Here is a 22,468-nt window from a genome sequence, read left to right on the forward strand (position 1 = left end):
TGCCTACGCCCGTGCAGGTATGCATGTTACACACACGCACGCTCACACACGCGCTTACCTTTGCTAACAGCAGAGGCAGCCACAGAGTCCATATTTTCTAGGTTTTACTTCTATATCTGCAAAAAGCAAGTTTGCTTCTGATTCCCTGCAATTATCGTGAAACGCCTTCAAGAGAGCAGCTCTGTCTTCTCGGCTGAGTGAGTCTTTCATGTCCAGCACTGCACTCAGATGTTCCTTCCTTTCCAAAAGGATAAGAGGGCAGGTCAGTGAACAAGTCAAGGAAAAAAGCTTGCTTCCTATCACTCCATTCTGCTGAAACAGCCCAAAGATTGGAAGCTGTGGAGCTGCTTTTTGACACCCTCTGGCCACCTAGCAAAGAGGAGGCCACATCTCAAGCGCTGTGTGGGAAATGGCTGAGCCCAGTGCACACAGCATCCTCATGAAACTGTGGAAATCTTCAGCTCAGGTTTCTCCTAGAAAAGATCGGTATCCGCCATTATAAGTTTCGGCTAACTCTGCATTTGACCATTTGGAAGCACTTTGGTATCTTTTCTCTCCTCAAATGGAGCTACTTCTTGTTCATCTGGAAGGCTACAAGATTTCTGTTCTACATAGCATTGCTTCGCTGAGCGGGGCCACACTTATCAGGCTGATTAACAAACAGGGCAAATGGATCCAAGCCAAACAGTCTTAAACAGACGGGAATCTGCTGAAATCGAGCATAGTGCACCTACTCACACCAGTACGACCTCCTCTGGGATCTGGATCAAAATAATATTCTTCTGAGTCCTTCCTACGCCCATTTCCTATACTACATATATATCTATATAAATATATAGTTGCAGAAATATATTACTGTTTATATATGTGTGCATATATATAGTAAAAGAATAAGAATTGTTATGCTCTAGCAGTTTAGCAGTTTTTTAGCTCAATAGCATCTTCAAAAGTAGCAAATGCTTAGGAAAAGAATATGGAAAACAGACAAAGCATAACATGATCTCTCTTTGTCTGTCTTTTTTGGTTTTTTTTGGCTTCTGGCAATCTGCAGTTTAGGGGCTTCCTTCGCTGGGGGTTATATCATGACTGTCATGTTGAATAGGCACTGAAATAATTATCTACCACAAATTGTCTGCTCCCCATTTGAAGCTATTCACACGTTTGGCCTGAATAGCATCCTGTGACAGAGCGCTCCACTCTGTAATCATCTTAACTTGGAAAAATACAGTCACTAGCACAAGACATCAGAACAAAAAATAGACGTCATAAACCACAGACTTTGGAACAAATGCAGTTAGCTAAGATCTCACTCCCTAACAAAAGTTGGGTTTCATCTCTGTTAACAGCTTCCTGTGAGAAATGGAAGTGCATATTCTTGCTGAATACACCTAGGATTTTGTGGAAATTGTTATACCTAGAAAAGGACCGGTGAAGTGTTACAGCCAAAAGCGAAGTGCTTCGAAGTTATGAAATGCCTGAGTTTAGGATGTTCTTGAAACCTACATTTGGCACACACGTGCCTGTAAATTGTGCACTCGGGTGGTATTTTTCCACAGCATTCCTGCTTTGTTGACAGCCATTTCATCCATCCTTCACCTTTACAGAAGGACATCTCAACTCCACTGGTTAATGTCTGGCAAAGTTATAAACCACGTTAATCAGCATCTGCAAATAGGCAGCACTGAGTGCATTCAAAGGTAAGTATTGTGCCTGGCCCAGCACACTGCAAAAAGTATCGCAGGACTAATATTGCTGTAGGTCTTCTGGTGGCAAGTAGTCATGTAAGAAACTACAGAAGTCAAACCAATAAAAGACCTTACCTTAGATCAGGAAATTCTTTGAGAATGGGCAGAAGGGCTATTTTCATCCCCTCAGCATCGGAAGTTTGAATAAGTTCTAAAATTGCTTTTACAGGATCCTTGAGGGGACCAGCTGCAGGACCCTGGCGAGAGAAGCAAAGGTGTGTTCAGGGCAAGGGAAGCAACGTACAACATTAAGAGCTGGACTCCTATCAGTCCAGTGGGTTAGGAGCTTTGCTGGACTGTCTGTGCATATATAGAAGCCTATTTTCCCTCCAGGGTAGGAGAAAAGAAACGAGTGTAGCCACAGACTGCTTCCGGGGAGGCTGGGTGACTACCTTCAGCAGCGCAGAATCCCCTCCTGCATTTCCTTTGGCAAAGTAGGCAAACGTACCTCATTTTTCCCTACATCACCTATCCTCTTAAGCCATTTCACCCTTTGGGAAGCGGTTTGCTTCCGGAGGCAAGCACAGTCCTGTACCTTTGTGAAAACAAGCTGCGTTGGCCAGACGTGATGGCATTTCTTCTGCCCTGGAGCACGCCCAGGGACAGAAAAGTGCCCTTGGGGAGAGGGTGAAGGGACACAGACCCTCTAACAGAAAAAGACAAAAAATGGAAAGCAGGGCTAGACGCTGTAAAGGATATGACATGGCTGGTAGATGCTGCATGTGGTCAGCTCCCTCTAAACTGGAGCACAAAGAAGAAGAAAGCCTCGTCAAGAAACACACGACATTTTTAGCAAAGCCAGAGGAAGCAGAATGCGGATGAACTGCCAAGAGAGAGCTTCAGGTCTTGCTCACATTTTTCATCGGTGCGGTAATGCGATTAAATTGCTTCCCTGAATTATTGATGCCATCACGTCAACAGAGACTCTGTGACAAAGCAAACCTGGAGAACGGGCTGCCAAACTGGGGCAGGAGAAGCCCAGGTTCCCCTGATCTCCCCGGGGCATTAGAAAGAGCAGACCGCCTTCTTGATGCAGCTCACCTCCGCATTGAACATAAATTAAAAAAAAACCAGCAGTAATACTCAAAGACAGCCTTCTGTCTCTTCCTCTGCACTGCAGACACACAGCATGTCTAGCTCTGCACAGTGCACAAGCTGTGCTCAGCTCCTAAGGCACCGATACCGTACAGCTTCCTACTCGGCAAGCTCCCTGTTACAAAATGCTAATTAATTTGACGGTGTCAGATTTAGTTAAGCCTATACAGACAGGCAAGGTCAGAGGTAAACAGCCTGCAATCTAAAAGCACAAAAAAGATGTGTCTTGTCAGCAGTGCTTAAGTGCCTTTGACAGGTACGGCTCTTAGGAGAGCAGCAAGGTATTTCCTAATGTGCTTTAAGGAGGGAGGGGAAGGAGGAGCCTGACGAGAGGGCAGAGCAGGGCAGGGAGCAGGTGCAGCCTGTGCAGCAACTGCACGATAAATCCAGTCTGCAGCAGAGCACATAGTTTGCATGCATAACCGCGTACCGCATTTGACTGAGGATCAGGCTGTCCCCTGCAAATTGCTTATGCGTTTCCTCCCCAAGGTTTTCGGTGCTCCCGCATCCAGTGAGGAAGCGAACAGACTGAGGACGCAAGGGAAACAGTTCTAACTAAATGCAGGGTTTTTTCACCCAAGCTGCACGTAGGGTTTTAGTAGATAATTAGATTTCCTGTATCTCCTTTACACTATAAAACCAGCTTTCCTTGCACATTACATCCAAAGCTGATGCTGAGCACAACATCACTGGTAAACTTCAGAGTTAAGATCAGAGAATCCTTCTGCTATTCCCACCGGCTCAATTGCACAAAGCATTGACTTGACTGTGATTGATCACTCCAGGAGAGGTGGGACTTCAGCTAAAAGCGCTGCCCGCTTCCAGCTTTCCACCATGAAACTAATGCATTAATTGTAATGGGTCTAAGAGTTTTTTAGAGAAGCCTGCAGACGATCTTTTTGATTTCATTTTATTCTTTGGACAAAGTAAGAATTGCTGACAAATTACTTGCAGGGGGACTCATCTAGGAGAAAATAGATTTCTAGTCCCTAGCACTTAAATTTGCAAGTCATGAGAATGACTCAGAATTTATGAAATTATTAAAACCAGTAAAGCTGAGATTTTTTTTATCTGCTCTGTCACATCTGAGTCCTGTTACCAGACAACTTTTGCAATTGCCCAGCCTTTTAGAAAGTGCAATGCCTGAGCGCTCTCAGCCTGCATTTGCAAGAAAGCTGTGCCAGGGGCCATGGCAGCGATTCTCCGGCTGGAGTGGCTGCAGGAGGGGCTGCTGCTGGCATTGCAGTCCTTGCCCTTGGGTAATCAAGAGACCCGTGTGACAGCCTGGTGGCATCTGCAGATGCCGTGTGCAGCACTGCCAATTACACCAGATTACGAACTGAGCAAAGAGGCTTTTTTAAGCTTCCGAAGTCACTTCTGCAAATCAGACCTATCATTTTTCCACAAGTTTTCTCCAAAGGTGTGACTCTGCTTTAACACCCAATCTATCCCTTCTGCAATGCGTCTTTACCTCCTAATGGTGTGAGGTGTTTACCCCTGCAGGAAGACTCGTTCTTCCCTGCAACTGTCACCAACCACAACAGCATCAGCGTATTTCCGCCCGTGAGGAAACACTGCAGCACAGGAAAATGGCTCATGCAGCCATCAGCCCAGCTCCGAGGGGATGGAAAGGGCCTGCAAGGAGGGAGGAGGCTAGATGGAGGGGTAACAACGCACACCACATGTCCAGGGAGGAGCAGCATCTGGGGCAATTCATGGAGAAGGTGAAGATGTGGAGCAGCTGATTTGGCTCATCACCCCAAAGGCTCAAGGCAAAGCACCGCAGGGGAACACAGCTCTTCCTCTTCTGCACCCCCATGCCATGTACCAAAGGCTTGCCTGGGGGAGCTGACAGCTTTGGAGCTGTCTTACCAACTCAGAGGATCATGCCTCGTTCTTATTTCAGGGGCAGGAGTGTGAATCTTGCCTCCTCTAGTCACACATTTCAAAACTATAAACTAACAGCTTCTGGCAGATCAGAAGGGCCATCAGCACATCTGATTGTCATTTCTGTGAAGCTGGATACCACTGCGGTAAGACCGCTTAAGCTTTTCTGTTGCTTTCAGAGCCTTTTCCTCTGCTGGTACTGTTCTTGATGACAGAACGCAAAACCATAACCATATCAAAGACTTACTAAGCACTCTTTAAAGAAGGTTTGCAGCATTCTATGATCTTCTTCTATCTTGCTGACAATCCTCCTCCTCTGCACAGAAGATGGTTTCCTGGAAGTGGTCAGGAGAGCCTGCACATATTCTGTAATAATGATGATGTTGACAGCCTTGACGAGGGCCTGTTCCAGAGGAAAGACGACCAAATTAACTTCCCGGTACTGAGCAAGGACCAGACCATACCTATAGGACTCTGACCAGTGTGGACAGGGGATATAGGGCCCATGCAGATGCTGTTCTGTTTCTCGGCTTAAGTATCCCTTTAAAACACCTGGTCTAATGCACAGACTACCTCCAAGCTGTATTTGAATGGCATAAACATTGATGATAAGTGTGGAGACATCCAACCAAAAGCAATGGGACCAGTTAGCTGAGCCAGAGGACGCTCATGCTCCAGAGCAGCCATGACACCTGGCTTAGCCCCAAGCTGACAAACACGTTGCTTGGTGACAGCTTGGACTACAGAGAAAGCCAGATCCAGCCTCCCTGGAGCATCCCCACTAGACACATCCCAGGGCCATGTCCTTGGGCACACAGTTGTGTCTGGGCAGAGAGAAGTCACCTGAGCATCTCTGAGCCCAGCCACTACCTGCTGAGAAACTCCAGTGCCGAGACCACGTGGTGCCTGAAGGGGAAGGGGGAGCAAGCGTTTCTAAGGGGAGATGGGCTGCCGCACAGAGACCACGTTTTCATTAGCAATTGAAATCAGAGCGGTTTTAGGCCGCAGTCCAAAGGTACAGGAAATCCCCAGCCCTGTCCCTACCAGACAAAGCAAAAGACAGACAGCTCTGGCACAGCGCTCCACCACCGAGCTGCTGCCTGCGCCAGCACTAATGTGACATAATGTCCAGTGACAGATTCTGAACAACAGCAGAATAGCTCCTAATTTTTTCTGTTCCATTACCTTTTTCCACATTTCAAAATGTTAATTAAAATCGGCACTGACAAAGAGCCTGCAGACCTGGCAGGGTAAGAGACAGGGAGTCCAGCGTTGAGGGGGACACGTGCGGCACAGGTAGCAGCAGCAAATCCACGCTGCGTGCAAAAGAGGGTAACTCAGGTACCAATCTCACTGCTGAAGACCCAGACTCAAGGGTGTCATGAGACTCTAGACAAGTTGTTTCGGCTACTGTAAAGGGGAACAAGCTTAGGTACTCTGTGAGGTTGTTCTTCACCAACCCTGGCATGTTTAAAACTCTGCCTGAGAGACTACGTCCTTTGGGGATCTGGACCTTTCACCTCTCTGTGTCCGCCCTCCATCAAAGGGATTAATATTCCTTACAACTAAAGTTGAAGCACAGTAGAAGCTGAGAAGATTTCCAATATAATGGTACTGGGGCACTGGTAGGATCAGAGATGGACCAATGCTCCCACTCTATATTGGGAGGTACATTCAGTTTTCACATCTCTTCACTTGTTGGTTTCTCTTCTGAGATTACAGAAAGGTTGTAGCTGTCGCAGTGAAGAAGATATCCAACTCCGTTGGATAGAGGAACTGGACTGAGACCCCTAGATCTTTAAAAGCCCTTTTAACAACAGACAAAACTGTATATTAATTGAAATTAATCCAAAATTGTTAGATTAATGTTCAAACACTGTGCCATCCAGAGGTTCAAGGAGTAGTTTTAGTGATTTCCTGAGTAATATCTTGTTCTTACTTTCTTATTTATTTCTTACCTCATATGTGTCTGTTTTTTTCTTCCCAAATGCCAAAAAGCTTTGCTTCAAGGATTCAAGGATGTGGTCAAAACCACTGTCACATTTTTTGAAGTGTTCCTTCAGCGTTCCCTGAGGAAAAGGGACAGACAGAGTCAAAGGGTGCACATGTAAAGACACAGCACAAACAGAAACGGATTATTGCGCTTTTGCTCTTTCTGCCCTTGGAAACAGACTCCTCCATGAGCTGCAGCGTCCTGTGCCTTCCTTTCAAAGAAAAGCAAAACATGAAAGAAAGAAACAAACAATTCAAACTCAGGAAGGATGTATTAACTTCTTAAGCCCAAACCTGGAAGACAAAAACTAATGAAAAATGGGTGCAATAGTTCTAATCTGGGGATTGTGTAAAATGTGCCCCTGTGGACGGGGAGTGCAGGAAGAGTCAGCCATTCTGTGCCCTTCCGCTCCAGCATCCTGCTCCCAGCATGGCCATTGCCTCTTCTTCAATGGGGAAGTATAAGGATGATTTAGCAGGCAGGCAGGGGATAAACTCTGTCTTTCACAATTCAAGGCCTGTGTCGACACAGCCAGAGAAGGTCTGAAAATCTGAGCCCTAGGTCTCCTGTTCCTCCCCAGAGTTGTCCACGCTCTCTGCCAGAACCACCCCCAGCTCCTGTCCTGGCATGTGGGCCCATGGGACAGGCTGGCAATGAGCTCTGGGGACCAAAACTGCACAGTGTGGCCAGGGTTTCTTTTGTCATTTTCCTTTTGCTGCCTTCAGAATGCTCGAGGGAGCCTGTGCAATGAGCCTGAAGATGCTCAGGGGACCTTCCCACGGAAACGCATAACACCATGCACTATTAGGAGCCTGGAATTGTGTGTTATCTAGACATGGAGTCCAGGACGTGAAGGGCTAATAGTCTAATATTAGAAAGTGTGAAGGGAGGGGAACTTATCCCAAGGGAGGGATATATTTCTGGTCAACCTTCTCTACATCCTGACTACCCACCACAGCCTTGGGCTCTGTGAGTTATCACTGCCCCAGGAAGATACTTGGCTGCTGGGGATGAGTAGGTACCAGCGACGTTCAGCCCTTGGGGTGTGGGTACCCAGGGGCAGCATGGGGTACCTATTTGTAGCACAACAGCAAATACTACAAACAGTGGAACGGGAATCTCAAAAAATGGAAAAGATGAAGCTGTCAATATATAGCTTCAGACAAGGCAGAGGAGGGTACAGGGCCTGAAAATCAAACTATGGTTTCATCGTTCCCAAATCAGGACATGATAGTGAAGTCCGTGCCTGACCTAGTCTGAAAACACTGTGTTAACGTGGGTCTCCCATACCTTGACTTTAGAAGTGACTGTCTGCAGAAAATGCTCCGTAATCCCATCTTCCATCCTGTCTAGAAATCCATTTACCTTAACATCCTGACCAGTGCTGGCACTGCAAATGTATGTTAGCTTATGCCAGACAGTCCTGTTAAAAAAAAAAGGGGGGGGATATGTAAAGTATTGATCAGATCAAATCAGGCAATTCTCTCAGTTAAAAATTTTTCCTACAGTAACCAACACGACCGCCTGGGTAATTGAATGGAGACATGCTTAGGTCCAGGGCTAGCTCAGTGACCCACAAATGTGCACCCATCTTTTGGATAGCTCTCATTAAGATACTCCCACAAGGACATGAAAGGTCAATGCACACAAATGACACTTGCACCCACCCTTAGTGAGATTAGATAAGTAAAAGTCCCAGTATTTTCAAAAATGAGTCTGGGTGAGCATCCTGTGTGCCTCCGACACCCTACAAATACAAGATGAACAATTATCTTCCATCAGAATGGTCTTCAAGTCAGCTGGTTAAAATTATCACCAGCTTGAAACCAGACATTTTACTTTCTGGAAAAGCTCAGTGTATAACTAAATTCTCAGTATCACTGTAAAGAACTACATAAAAAAGCCTCGTCAGTATCCAGTCCGCGATCCAGCGTCAGCAACACACAAATACATCAAAGAAAACAGCTACCTAGGCTCAACGCAAGGCTCCAGTGTCAAGTAAATGCTGTGCATATGCTGGATTTGGGCGTTCTGCTGACTCCAGAGATCCCCAGATAATTTTACACAGGAAGAAGAGAAGCAACCTTGTTTTCTCCATCCCTGCAAGCACTTCTGAAATTAGCTCGTAGGTGCAAACAGCCTCCCCCACCCTTCTGTGCGCTTTATTGCTTCCCTCCTTCCTCACAACCTCAGGGAAAGCCTGGCATGTTCGACAGGGTTTCATTCAGCAAAGCTCTTAAGCTTGGGCTTATCTTGAAGTGCGCTAGCATGCACATCTCAGTGCAACGTTTATGAGGTTTTCTAATGAGGGAGAATCAGGCCAGGGAGAGGAACCACATTGCAACACACAGGAGGGTTGGTTGGGATAATGTCGCCACATACAACATGGCATTGCTGCCTGCCTCCTGCCCAGGGCCGTGGGCACCAGGAATTGCGAGATGGTGGACCACAGGCATGTGCAGGGAGCAGGCGAGAAGCAGCAGTACCACACTGCCAACGCAGCAGTCCTGTCCCCCTCCCTCTTGCAGGGGCAGCTGGGACAGCTCTGAAGGGGTCTTGCTGACCGCAGCTGGCTCCCTCCATGCTTAAGGGTCGGTGTGCATGGGGTTGGACGACCAGCTGGAGGCAAGGCTGACCCCATAGCAGAGTTAAAAGAAGATAAGACAGCAGAAAATGCATTTTGCTCCGCATGTCACCAGGGTCTGGTTTCTAACCTGAGAATACAGCAGTTCTCCAGGATTCGTAAGCTGCTGCAGATCCCAGGGCAGCCGTCGAGCTGGAGAGCGCTTCTTACTTCATTTTCGTAGCTAAATGAAAACAGGAAGACTTATCTTTAAGCTAGTGTGCTCCATAACACATCTGACAGCATTAGCCCAGCAGCAAATGGGAGAAATATTCTGTGATTATTTGTCTTTACAACATGCACTGTTTCACTCCTTAAGGCAGGGTCTACAAGAGGACAAATACAGTCTCTGTCCTGCCCAGCTGGTGAGGAAGGAGAGCACAGGAACGGCAGAGGGAGAGCCCTTGAGCAGCCTGGGTGCCACTACTAGGGAGGGAGAGGCAGGAGGTTCATTTTGCCATTGCTGTTGCTGCTACACTTGCTTCTGGGAAACAACTTGGGCTTTGCCGATAAAGCTGCAGAATAAAGCCTCAGTGTGTATGAATAACCCACAAAGTCTATTGACTGCTTCGTCACAGCTTCAGTCACACAAAGGGCTCCTGGACAACTCCATTTTATAGGGATTTCCTTCCCCTCATAATGTGAAGGGCCAAGGTTCTTAAATCAAACCTCCTTCTGAAATATTCACCTACAACCAGCAGCACTGGCATTTTCTGCTCTGGGGGATACACAGGGAGGGAGATGCTGAAGAGCAAAAAGCAGATGAAGGGAGACAGAAGAAGTGGTAAGAGTGCAGAAGATAAGAAGAAGACATTCATCCTCCTCTGAGAAAACCTCCTCACCCTCCCAGGGAGCCATCAGAAAGCACCGTGCCTGGGAAGCACAGCCAGGGTAGGAAGAGCCAAGCCTGGGCACTGGCCACGTGGCTGCCCCTCTTTCTCGTTGTTTTTAAGGTCCAAGACTCTCCAGAATAAACATCCCCCAAGGCTTTAACCTGTCCAGGCAAGTCTGGGTGCACTTTGTTCCCTCAGCTTTACTCTGACAGCAAATGCTGAACACATAAACAGCAGCGAAGCGCTGTTCCTCTAGTAACAGCTTTATGGGAAACAGCCATTAAAGTGGGGCAATGGCAGATTTGGGTGAACACAGCATCACCAGTTGCTTCATCAGGATTTCTTTCTTTTGAGTACTGAGGATGTTGCCAAGGAGGAAAACAGCATTATTCCTACCTCTCCAGGAACCTCAGGCACTCCTCCAGGCACACAGCTTCCACCTTCTCGCTCAGGCTCTCACTGACCAGCCCGGCAGCCTTCATCTTCTCTGTTAGAATCTGTAGATTTCAAGGCATGAGAGGAGAGCAGAACAAAGCCATTTGTTCCCTGTGCAGTGAAAGGAATACATCCCATCCCTCACCCTACTGCAAATCCCTCTGCCTTCTAGGCAACAACTTCTGTTCCAGTTTTGAGTGCCCTTGTGGAAATAAAAGTGGTTTTTAGGAGCCTGATTTTAATGCCTGATCCTACACACCTTTGCTACTGCTGCTTTCATTGCGGTCAACAGGAGTCAAGTCCTGCGCTCGGGGGAAAGCCTGTCCCTGCAGATGTTCTCTGCTAGCAACGTCCAGCCTGGCAGCTCAGCTCGTATGAAGACCTCTCATCTGCAGGAGCACCTGCACTTCTATCTGACTCACCCTCACAGATAAATTTCTGTGCACCCACCAAAAAAAAAGGTTAGGCAACTCTAACAGTGTGCCCTGTGCCTCTGCCAGCGTCTCTACCGGGGACGTCTGAAGAAGACAGGTGTCATCTTCCCCGCCACCACCGCTCGCGCCTGACACGGCAATGTGTGTTAAACCCTAAGGCACCTGTCTCGCCCCACTGATCCCAGTTGGGTGGCCGAGGTGCCTGCAGGAGGTGGGCTGTGCCAGACAGCTAGAAATCCGCCCCATATTGGGCAGGCTTGAGCAGGTGGCAATTTAATGCTGCCCATTAGTTGCTCTGTGGAAACAAAAGCTTGCAAGGAGAGGAGAGCCAGATGGATAAAAGGAGACAGATGGACTCATATGCTGTGCTCTCCCAGTGCTCTGGGAAGCGTCAGCCAGAGACAAAGGGTGACTCACATCGTGAATGGGTTTTTCCACTGCTCACAACAGATGTAAAAGTTCACTCAAAGGGACAGGATAAAATATGCCACCCCAAAGCATAAGGAAACCATGGCTGATGAGTTTCCATGACACCTTGTTTATTTTCTATCTGATTTTTAAGTGTCAGCCTCAGAAAACTGAGGAGGCAGTAATTTCGTAAGGCTTGCCTATTTATCCAGGCTTTTCCATCACCTACCCCAGAGCATTCAAACCTGTCAGTTACATACACAACAGAGCAAAACTACTCGCACTGAAGCATGGCCAGATGTTGCAGATAGGAGGGCCACAGCATTCAAACCAGGCTTTGGCCTGGTCCCCATTAGAAACCTTTGCTCTGTCAGCCAGAAGCTGGGGAAAAAAAAAAAGCCAGTTCGGTAGCTAAGAGCCACCCTAGCACAAGTACATCACTGAGTACATCACTGCTCCACCGCTCCAGTGGGTACAGGGCAAAGCAAGGGAGCAGTCCCCTCTGTGAGCTCTGCACTTGGTGCCTGGCTCTGAGTTGGGCCAGAAAAGCCAGTTTTTGACAGTTAAAGCTGTATCCTCACAAGGAAGGCCAGCTGCTGTTGATCTACAATGCCTACTGCCAGCACTCAACAGGATGCCTGAGGTTGTCTGCCATCCCAAAGGACCATGGGGCTACTTCCCTCTCTCATGACCTGAAACAGGGCTGCTGCTGGGGTGGCGGCAGTGGACAAGAAAGATACAGTCTCAACAGTCACAACCTGCCCCTGATCTCTAGCATCACTTGAGTCCACATGTAAGCTCCCGGATTTATTTTAAGCCTTCTGCGGGTTTTGATCCAAACGCCCTCTGGCCATGGTATGTACTGCTCATAAATCAGCAGAGTGTGCTTCTGCGATGCCCTGCGAGCACTCGGCTTCGCTGGGCTCTGAAGTAATCCCTTGTGCTGCCTGCCCCGTCGGGCAGCAGTCGCGGCTGTACCCAGCACATAAGCAGGGAGCAAGCTGCCTGCGGTTGCACTGCCAGGCACGGGGACGCTCCATGGCTTGGCAACTCTTGCTGCTTTTATAGAAGTGCTCTGCCAAACTCACACAGAGCAGACCGGTTAACATACACCATGACTTTCCAAAAGGTTATATGAAAATCCCGGTGCATATATGAAAATGCAACTTCAGCTTGAATCAGCTAATCTCGGGCTTGTCCTTTTTTAGTTTCGTTTTCTTTACATATGCACAACAGAAAAACGGGTTTGGGAGCAAACAGATGCGGTTTAAGGATGGCAGCTAACTTGCATGCTTTTAACACACCAAGCTTAGCCCAAGACATGCAAAACTGGGTCTTGCCAAATACCCAGGCACTTGTGTGCAAAAACACAACTGCCACAAAACATGAGAGCTTTCAGTTTCCCTCGGTTTACCTGAATGACTGCAGCATCTGCACAAGGGGGTTTCCCAATATCAAAGGCTTCTTTCAGGGCTTTCCCTACTTCCCTCTAAATCGTAAAAGAAAAGAAAAAAGAACAGTTGAGGTACAATGGCATTCGTAATGAGTTAGGTTTCCCAGTCTCTCGTTATGCATTTGGACTAGATGAATTTCTGCCTCTATTTTTTTGTTCATCTCGTTTAGCCCAAAGCCTGGCTATTTTCCAGCTGACCTAATAACATTGTTCTGTTTTGTTCTACATTGTTTGTTTGAGTTTAAATGATCTGCAGCTTCCTTTCATCCCAGTGTCAGCCCGGGTTATCTACAGTCTTCCCTGGTTAGCTTAGCTCAAACGAAGGCACCCACACAGCAAAACAACGCTTAGACACAACGCTGTGCTGCCAGCTACTGTAGCTGAGATTTTCCACCCTTCCTAGCTCCAACTGGCACCCACATAAACCAGCCAGTGCTAATTAAAAGCATTCTGTCACTTGAGCAGGGACTTGTGAGGGCAAAGAGGAGTTGGGTTAGTGTTTAGAGCTACTGTCACTGTGAGATGAGCCCCATGAGGCTGCATGATGGGAAATTTCCCAAGACTTGGCTGGCTTGTGTTAGTTTGAATGGACTGTAAAAACAAAACTAACACTGCAGGGAGAGGGCTTATTGCTTAAAACATGATCTGACCTTTATAGAAGCTTTAAACTCAAAAGCCTGACTCGCTTATTTATTCTTCCACTTCTGCATCGTTCTCTAAAGAAATCGAAAGAATGTAAAGTCTGATCTTCCATTTTTGTCTTTGTTCTTTTCTGGCTGATGCATTAGGAAATTTGTGGCTGTCACTGAAGAATTTCATCAAAGGTATAGTCAAAACAACTGCTCTACCATACTCATTGAAAAGCGTTAATCAAAGACAAATAAGTAGTTGTAAACAACCCAAGAAAAATTCCTTTCCTCCCGAGTGCCATCACCTGACTGGGAGAAATTGCATGAACACGATGTGCTGAGATAACACATCCCAGCCAAGCTGCACAAACACTTCTAGCCATGCCCCAGTTGCACAGTGAAATGTGTCAGCTTAAGCCAACACGAAGCTCTTGCTCTCCAACGGGACAAAGCACGCATTTAGTTAGTAACTGCAAGGCAATAACTTGTTGAGCCAGAGTACTTAGTTGCTTTGGATCAGATGATGTGTCTGAATTAGCACGAGCTTGCCTGTTTGTAGCTTTTGTGGTGACACCAGCACCTCAGGCACCAAAGCTCCAATGTAGAGAGGACCAGAATTTCTGCTGTAACAAACAGGCCCATAAATAACCTCCAGTTTCCTTGTCCCTCCCTGTCTCACCAAGACGTGGTACCCCATGCTGTAAAAGCTTCAGGCCCATGGGTGGCCAGCCCACCGGTGCTGACTGCCCAGCCAAGCACTTCCCCTTCGAAAATACAAGGGGCTGAGTTATAACTTGGGTCCCTCATCTGTCCAGCTGTTGTTTTAAAACATGCAAGAATTTAACATCCTTGAGACCTCTACATCATTATCAAGTGCAGTCAAAATTCTGTAAGACGCTCAACATGGGTGGGGGCACACCAGTGACACACAGGCAGGCAGGTGGGCAGAACAACCACACAGCCTCATTCGTTTGGGCAGCAGCAGGTCCTTGGCCCAAATTCTCCAAAGCACATGATCTTCTCAGTCCTCCTTTTGGCTACTTGAAAAAATAGAGGGAGGGAGGGAGAAAGAGATGGAGGGAAGAAGCCACAAGACCCACAGATCCCTTTCAGGTCTGTCTAAACCCCCCTCAGGCTTTTGTCCAGGTGTGCATGTCCCCGGTCCTGTCATCTCCGTTTTTGGATAAAGAGCCAGTTTTGAGCTGAGGCTGCAGAAGCAGGGAACAGAAAGTTCATTTTCCACCTCTCAGTATCAGAATTAATGCTGGTGTAATGCTTGAAGGTTTGCCTTGCACTCACGTCAAATTCCACAGTATCGGAAGGGCAAGGGTGACACATCGACAGCCCTATTGACAGCAACATCATTTCCAGTTCACCAACCTTGCAACCTAAAGGCGCAAAGCCCCCTTGCCCTAGACAGGTCCGGGCTGAGGAAAAGCCACCTGCATGCTGGCGAGTCCCCCGCGGTGGTGTTTGGAAGTGGTTTTGAGCCCCACGTGGTGTCTAAGCTCTCAGCACGTTCAGATGTGGTCACAGTTCTCATCGCTCATTTCTGTTTAAAGTGCTTTCAGTTTGCACAGATATCAGGCCGGCACTCCCAGTGCCAAGCCAGGTGTTTATAGGCAAAGCAGACCATGGCTTATTCTGGTCATTCTATTTTCATTTAGAAAAATGTAGTCATGCATTGAAGTGGCAAAACCCGCAGCATGTGATTTACAGTCACAATTACATATTACAATTGCTCAGAGATAACTGACAGGATATTTGCTCAATAGCAGCTTCCTGCATATTTTAAAAAATGAAGGGCTGGAGTATGCTGGAAAAAGAAATAGAGGGATAAGGCAGGTTTTATAAGCTATGCCACTGAGCTGAGTGAAGAGACATCCATTATTTTTCCGTAGGAGTCAGCTCATGTCCACTTAAGCTCATTAGCTTGAACCTCGAGCTGGTCCTAAACTGGTCAGATTTGAAGCAAGCTGCAACGCTGCTGTACTACACTCTCCAGCAATTACAGCTCTGTTCTTCATGTACAGTGTGGCACCGTATAGAGCTGTGATGCTTCCAGATCCAAGGTGGCATGAAAAGATGCAGCCAACTCAGGAGAGCATGGCACAAGCGCTCAGAACCACTGCCAGATCTAGGTGAGCTTGCTCAGCGCATGGTGTATCACGAAAGCAGAAAGCCCATGGTTAAAAGCTTTCTCCAGCTATTACATTAGAAGAAACTTAAAAAAAAAAAGAGTTAAATTCTCCCTCATTGTTAGTCAGCGTCTCTGAGGGCTTGTCAATGACTCAGTGACATGCTCTAAGATAACCTCACTAGCACTACTCTGAGTAAAGTCATTTCCTTCATTGAAATATGTGCTAAAACCAGAACTTAAGAACATGTGGTCTTCCCCAGGGTAATGATTAGAAACAGCCCATAAAGATCCTTAACGTTAAACGCTGAAATCAGTAGGTTTTAAGCATGTTGTCACCAGCTGGCACCTCTACTCCAATGTTTGGGACTACCTTCATATTCTCGTTCAGAGAATACGTCTTGAGGAAAATCTCTAATTTAGAGTATTTTCCCTGGGGTGATTCAGCAGTTTGCCATGGAATTTCCCCTCTTCTGCTCCCCAGGGGCTGGTGGAAAGGGAAAGCAAGAGAGATAAGTGTGGTAACTCCTGCTGCTGCATTTCGGCTTTAGCTGAATCTAAAAGGCCCCGCTGAGTTTTACAAATAGCATGGTTTCCCCTGGAGTTCCCCGTTGCTACGGCGCGTCTTTCCTGCTTCATTTGTATCCCACACGTCTCAACAGCATTCTTCAAAGGGTGTGCTTCACTGAGAAAAGTAGGAGATCCTGCAGCCCTGGAGCTGAGGTCACCTGTGGGATCGCAGGGCAGGATGCCCCGCTCCGACCTTACAGGAGGGGTGTGCCAGGTGTGCACCAGCTGCATGGTTTCTTGTGCCGGGCTCTGGAAATAATCTGTGCTATAACCTCAGCAGTGTCCATCCAGCAGGCTGGAGAGGGCTGTGAGGGGTCTACAAACAGAAATCCAGCAGCCTCAATATCCTGCACAGCTGAGGCCATTAAAAAAAAAAAAAAAACAACTGTTGCACACTGTGGGCTCATTAACAGCTGGAGAGAAGATGAAGAGCATCTTGAAATGGCCCTCAATAAGAAGTGGATTTCACCCACAGCCCCCCTTTCCTCCAGATGCATTGGCTTCTGAGCAGAGTGTATTGCAGCACTATGAAGGTGCAGCAATGGGATGAAGAGAGATTTGCAACTATTCCAGCAACTCTTTGCTAAGGATCAAGGACAGGGCAGCATCCCTTTGGCAGAAGAGCATCACTGGCAGAATCACCATCCCTGGAGGTGTTTAAAAAAAGGGTAGATGGGGCACTTAGGGACATGGTTTAGAAGTGGCTTTTGTCAGGGTAGGTTAAAGGTTGGACTTGATGATCTTAAAGGTCCCTTCCAACCTCAGCAATTCTATGATTCTATGATTCTAAGACAGTCATGGATCTTTACACTTGGGCTCTGCAATGAACCTTGGCCAAGATGGAGACCTTGGGGCTCACGCACACCTCAGCAGAGCTGGCTCAGCAAGCAAGGGAGCAGCTAATTTAACAAGGGAATTCCTTATTTTAATACCATGGGAATAAAACAGGCAGATTGGGGTAAAACTCCTGAGTTCTTACCCGGGCAACTGCAAGTAACTTTTCCTCAGTCTTCAAAATAATCCACACGAGACACTGTACACCAAGGGAAAGGCTGTGCTGGGGGGTCTGCCCAGGTCTCAGACATGTCTCGCTGCCACTGCGTACAGAAACAAGAGCTCAGCCAGAGGGGCAGCTTCCCGCTAGTCCACAGCCCGTCGCCCACCTGGCACCCCCTGCTTGGCACCACAGCCTCACGCTAAGCAAATGGCGTGCCCTGCAAGCACCCGGCAGTGGCTGCAGTGTTGGGGCAGCCACAAGACGGTAGATGATCTTCAACATGCCCTTTCGCTAGCCATTCTTTTGTCCTGTTTCTTTTCCTTCTCCCTATATTAACTGCCCAAATTACACTTTTCGCTCGCCGTTTCCCTCTGCCCTGCTGCTGAATTCCTTCTCAGGCTTGGCCAGAGTCACCCAGGCACACTTCCACGGATGCACAATTTTACAAGTGTCACATATTCTCTCTGAATGGAATGAAAAACAGCTATATACCAGGACAACTGCATCTACACAGGAGCTTTCGTTAAGGTTGTAACTGTACTCAGAGAGGAAAAGACAAATAGTTAAGTCTGGCATCTCTGCTCTTCTCATTTCCACTTTCTTCACTACCTTCTGACTTGAATACAGTCACTGCCTGCTATTGTGGTTTTTTTTTTCTTGAAAGAATTCAGCATTTGCATAGCACATATTTTTTCCTATATTTGAGCTTTTCATTATATATTTGCATTAGCATAATTATTCACCTCCAATGTCACTTAAGTTTTCAATATTTCATCAACCCATTACTCATTATCTAACCAAAGTTTTACCAATTTAAACCCACAAAAGTAGCAGTTCAAGGGATGTACACTGGCCACGTGCCTCCAACATGTCTGAGGACAGAGTGCACAGCATTTACCCACTACCCTGCCTCCTTCCTTCGGGAGCTGGTGGGGGAAAGAGCCCACCTGATGAACTGTTTTTGAGCTACTCAAGTGCTTATAAGTGTAATTAATACAAGGAACAGAGAAGCTCTAGGCTTGGATGGAAGCAATCAAATAACCCCAGGGCTGAAAATCATTAGGACATAAGTAGATTGGAGTTGTCAAGTAGCAAAATAACCATGGACACAGAGGATTAAACACCTCATCTACCATTGTCATACAAAAAGAAATCACAAGGCTCAGGCTTTGATGACACCCACAGGATTTGAATTCACATCGGGCCAAAAGGTCCCAGATGTGCCGCTCTTCAGATCATGGGGAAAGCCACGTCCGTTTTCCCAAGCTTGGGCAGGAATGTAATGATCTGCTATATGTTTTTCCTGAGATCTGAACACTAACGCAGGAAATATGGGAGTAACTAATCAAACTACAAGCCACATAAAGCAGCAAGAGAACCAAGGAGACGACAAGAGAAGTCCGCAGAGCAGAATGCTGAGATAAAGGCAAGAGAAAATTATTCTGGAGTAATGAGAGTATCATGGGCCTTGCTAAAAAAGGCTTAATGCGAGAAAAGAAATTTTTCAGGAAAGCACGACACTGTGCATGTCCAACAGGAATCCAGCAGAGAAACACCTGCCTGACTCAGGTAAGCCCCTAAGCTTAAATCCACTAAGGATTTAGAAAGAGGCAGTACTGCAATGAAAAAAGGCTCTGATTCTGAGAGCACAGAAGATCAAACAGGCAGTTGGCAAGTCTAAACTCAGCAGGAGTCCTCAGCATCACTGCGTTAACAGGAAGCAGGGATTGTGCTCAAAACTGAAGAATAGAGACATAGAAAAAACGTAGAGAAAAAGAAGTCCTTCAGACATACCTTTTGTACATTTTAAGGCCCCATTCATAAACTAAAAGACCTTGGCTGAAACTGAAATTCTTCCTGTCAGTAAGCGTGGAAAGGTGAGAAGACAAAGAGGCGTGACAGCAGTGGGTGTAGGTGACGAGCAGTCCTGCTTCCTTGAAGAAACCGCTTCTGTGCTCCAGGCTGGGGAGAAACGTCATTTCCAGCTGACTCAGATGCTGTTTCAGTGCAGTCTCATCTGTGTTACTAGAGGAATCAAAGTGGGGAATCTGGGCTGCCATGTACTGTATTAGTTTTTCCTCCAGATCTTTCCTCCAGAAGTTTGGACTCCAGGTGGAAACAGACTCCGTCTCTTGGCTGCTGCCAAGCCACTCTGCTTTCTTCTGCTTCTCCCACTTCAGCGATTCCCCCACCGACTGCAACGGCTCCAGGAACATCCTACCACTTCCACTGAGTGCTTCTCCCACCACAGTCCACATTCGTTCAGCCAGTAGCATATAAAGTGATTCAGACATTCCCACACCATCGTTTCCAGAATGCTCGAGACCATAAATATGATCACAAGCTTCAAAAAATTTTCCTTGCTCAATGAATCCGCAGATGGTTTCCTCTGCAATAGAGAGAGTAACAAGACAACTTGATGTTTGTTCACTCCTCTATAGGACCAATCACTTTAATATCCAAGTACTGAAGTATGTTGTTTTTATGTATCCCAAAACTCCTCAGGATCTACTCAAGATCACCTCACTTAAGGTCTAGCACTAGCATCTCTGTTTCCTCAGGGCAAATGCTTTCTTTCCTTTTTCTGTCTTTCATCCTTTTTCCTCCAGGCTAACTAAGCCTGCAGACTAGTCTTCTGCAGCTTTCTGTCATCATCCCAGTAGACCTCCTCATGTGGGCAATGCAAGTTCACTAATGACAATCTTTCCTTGAGGAATGCACCTTTTGTCCAGAAGAAAAGCATTAGAGAAAGGACATCTTCTGAAAGAGCCAACAGCTGAAAGTCAAGCCTACAAGGAATCCTCTGTCTTCTCAACAGAAACCCTGGTAGGACCAAAGTGCTGAAAACTCTCTTGTAAGGTCCCTCCCTCCTGTTCACAGCCTGGTGTGGCTACACAGAGGGTCTCACTCCTGCCAGCGAGCTCTTGTCTTAGACTGAGACTGCTCTTCGCTGGAGCTTTTTAACTAGGCCAAACAACTACGCGTGCCATTTCACTGAAAGGTGAAAATCAGAAGGTTGGCCGCCTATCTGCAGTGTCTCAGCGTAACTCCCCATCACTCCCACGTCTGCAAGAAGTTGTGGTGACTGAGCCACTGCCCTAATCACCCCGTCAAGGCAGTTACAAAATCTTTAAAGATGAGAAATTGGAAGGGGAAGCTTTTTACCGCTGCTTGTTTCCAAAGTATCTTACCCATCACATCCAGCCCACCACTAAGAGTTAAATGTAATCTCACAGCAGCCGCACAGAGCTGCAGGTTTTTTCCTGTGCATTTTACAGACGATAAAATTGAGCAACAAAGGGTTAAGAAGATTTGCCCAGAGATAACTGTAGCAGAGCCCGGAGGAAAAATCAAACTTGATGAGAACCCAGGGAAAGTTAAGTAAGGCCAGAAGCAGTGGGATTCTGAAATCAATTCAGGATACAGCTTTGGGTGTAGAGTGAAGAATGAAAGAGCATGAGCTTCTATTATCTTTCACCTGTATCCTAACTTTCCTCTACAAAAACACCTTGGCTGTGTAGTAAGAATTAAATCAAACAGGACTGGAGGGAGACAACGTGACACAAAATGAAGAAGGGTTGATGCAAGGATCTTCAGCAGAGCAATGGGCAAGCTGCTCAGGAGGGGTCTAACAAGCTGCACTCATCCTGCCTCGATACGTACAACACATAGGAAATGTTTACTCGGTACAATCAGCCCTACCTCTCCCTCCCCATCCGTGGAAGAACAGCACAGTCACACCTGACAGGGTGTCAGTCACACGTACATCGTCTTTCTCACAAGACACATCAGGAGTCTTTGCACGGATAAATATAAGAACAGCAAAGAGAAATACTTGTGAGGCAAAGGGAAAATAAAATACAGAAGTTTCCAGAGGAGCAAGTGTACAGTTCAGAAAGGACAAGAACTCAGGTGAAGGATGGGGAGGAGGAAAGTGTAAAGCACCTACTCCAGAAGCTAACGAAAACAAGAGTCTGCAGGGCTGGGAGAGGCAGAGAAAGCCCAGGACTGGACCCAGAGATAACTTCAAGGTTACCTGCAGGTGTCTCTCCCTCCACTTCCTTCCTACTGGTTGCCATCTTCAGCAAATTCCCTGCCACATCCTCACTGCCAGCCTTCTCCTCTGCTGTCTCTTTCCCACTAGCCACAACCTTTAGCAATTTGCCTGCCATGGTTTTCAGTTTCCCTCTCCTCTTGGCTTCCTGCTTCATTCTCTCCTCATGTGTGGTCTTGGGAAGCATCCTTGCATTTTCCCCAGACATTTTCTCCAACTTGCTGCCTCTTCCCATGAAGGCTCCCCAGGAATACTTTGTCTTCCTCATGATCCCAGCAGATTCAGGTGTTTTCTGTCCAACAGGGAATACTATCAGAAAAAAAAAAAAAAAAGGCAAAATGTTAGAAACACTTCTATGCAAGGTGATCTCAGTGGCTGTCTCCCAGCGAAGACTTTTCTTCCCAGATTTATTTTTTTTCCGTGCGGCTACAGGCTTCACCTGCTTTCTAAAAAGTGCAACCTGGTTCCTGCCCGCGCTGAGCGAGGACACTTTTATAGGCTGCCACCCCTCTTATGTAATCTCTCTCTCTTCTAGGAAAATAATGTCAAAAACCTCATACACAATCTAACCACAAGCACTGGGGGAAAGCCAGAGGGATTTTCGGCATTTTCTAAATGACTAAAACATCCCCACGCGCTGCCAATTATTTCGATGACAATCCTATCAGTTTAAGGGAGTTGATTATTAATAGTTTCTATGAAGCATACATCACTTTCCACCCACCCCACGCACCCTGGCTGCACCTGAGCTCTTCCTTGGCAAGGAGATCACGCCTGGCTTTGGAGCCAAATTTTTCCCCACCTCCCAGAAAGCCTAGTGTTAGCCAAGAGGGAAGTAAAGCCCCAGAGAAGGGGCGTTGGTTTTCATGTTTTAGCAGCACCATTCAGAGGAGATAAGAGCGATCTCAGCTTTCTGGATTGTGCAATTTTCCAGCAACAATATACACTATTATATATTATTTTATATTTATACACACATGCATAACATTATAGCAATCTGCCATAAACGTGCGCATACCTGTGTGTGTCCATATGTGTATGCACACATATAGGTCTACGCACCAGCCAACCTCCACAGTGAAGAGAGATTTATGCCCACTCAGCGCAAGGAACCTATTGGCGAGACCGGGGCTCTTAAAGGTTCTGATCCATAATCCTCAGAACCAATTCCTACA

At 46.8% G+C, this 22,468-nt stretch overlaps 1 protein-coding gene across 7 annotated transcripts in view; it reads right to left on the reverse strand.

Annotated features, from left to right (window-relative positions):
* The window catches only part of LOC128909089 (exocyst complex component 3-like protein), a 43,750-nt gene that overhangs the window by 4,073 nt on the left and 17,209 nt on the right, over positions 1–22,468 (reverse strand). For 5 of the 7 annotated variants that reach the window (XM_054200302.1, XM_054200301.1, XM_054200300.1 and 2 more), the window contains 11 exons: positions 21,276–21,602; positions 19,034–19,628; positions 17,222–17,339; positions 12,868–12,942; positions 10,573–10,673; positions 9,435–9,527; positions 8,011–8,143; positions 6,686–6,796; positions 4,975–5,130; positions 1,821–1,942; positions 59–238 (listed from right to left, as the gene is read on the reverse strand). In XM_054200302.1, coding sequence (XP_054056277.1) covers positions 64–238; positions 1,821–1,942; positions 4,975–5,130; positions 6,686–6,796; positions 8,011–8,143; positions 9,435–9,527; positions 10,573–10,673; positions 12,868–12,942; positions 17,222–17,339; positions 19,034–19,628; positions 21,276–21,561 — 1,965 coding nt within the window. In that variant the 5' untranslated portion in view covers positions 21,562–21,602 and the 3' untranslated portion in view covers positions 59–63. The remainder of the gene's footprint in view (positions 1–58; positions 239–1,820; positions 1,943–4,974; positions 5,131–6,685; positions 6,797–8,010; positions 8,144–9,434; positions 9,528–10,572; positions 10,674–12,867; positions 12,943–17,221; positions 17,340–19,033; positions 19,629–21,275; positions 21,603–22,468) is intronic. The other 2 variants (XM_054200299.1, XM_054200303.1) reach the window with 2 other exon arrangements.

The sequence above is a fragment of the Rissa tridactyla genome, chromosome 4 (assembly GCF_028500815.1).
Source record: "Rissa tridactyla isolate bRisTri1 chromosome 4, bRisTri1.patW.cur.20221130, whole genome shotgun sequence".
Classification (NCBI taxonomy): domain Eukaryota; kingdom Metazoa; phylum Chordata; class Aves; order Charadriiformes; family Laridae; genus Rissa; species Rissa tridactyla.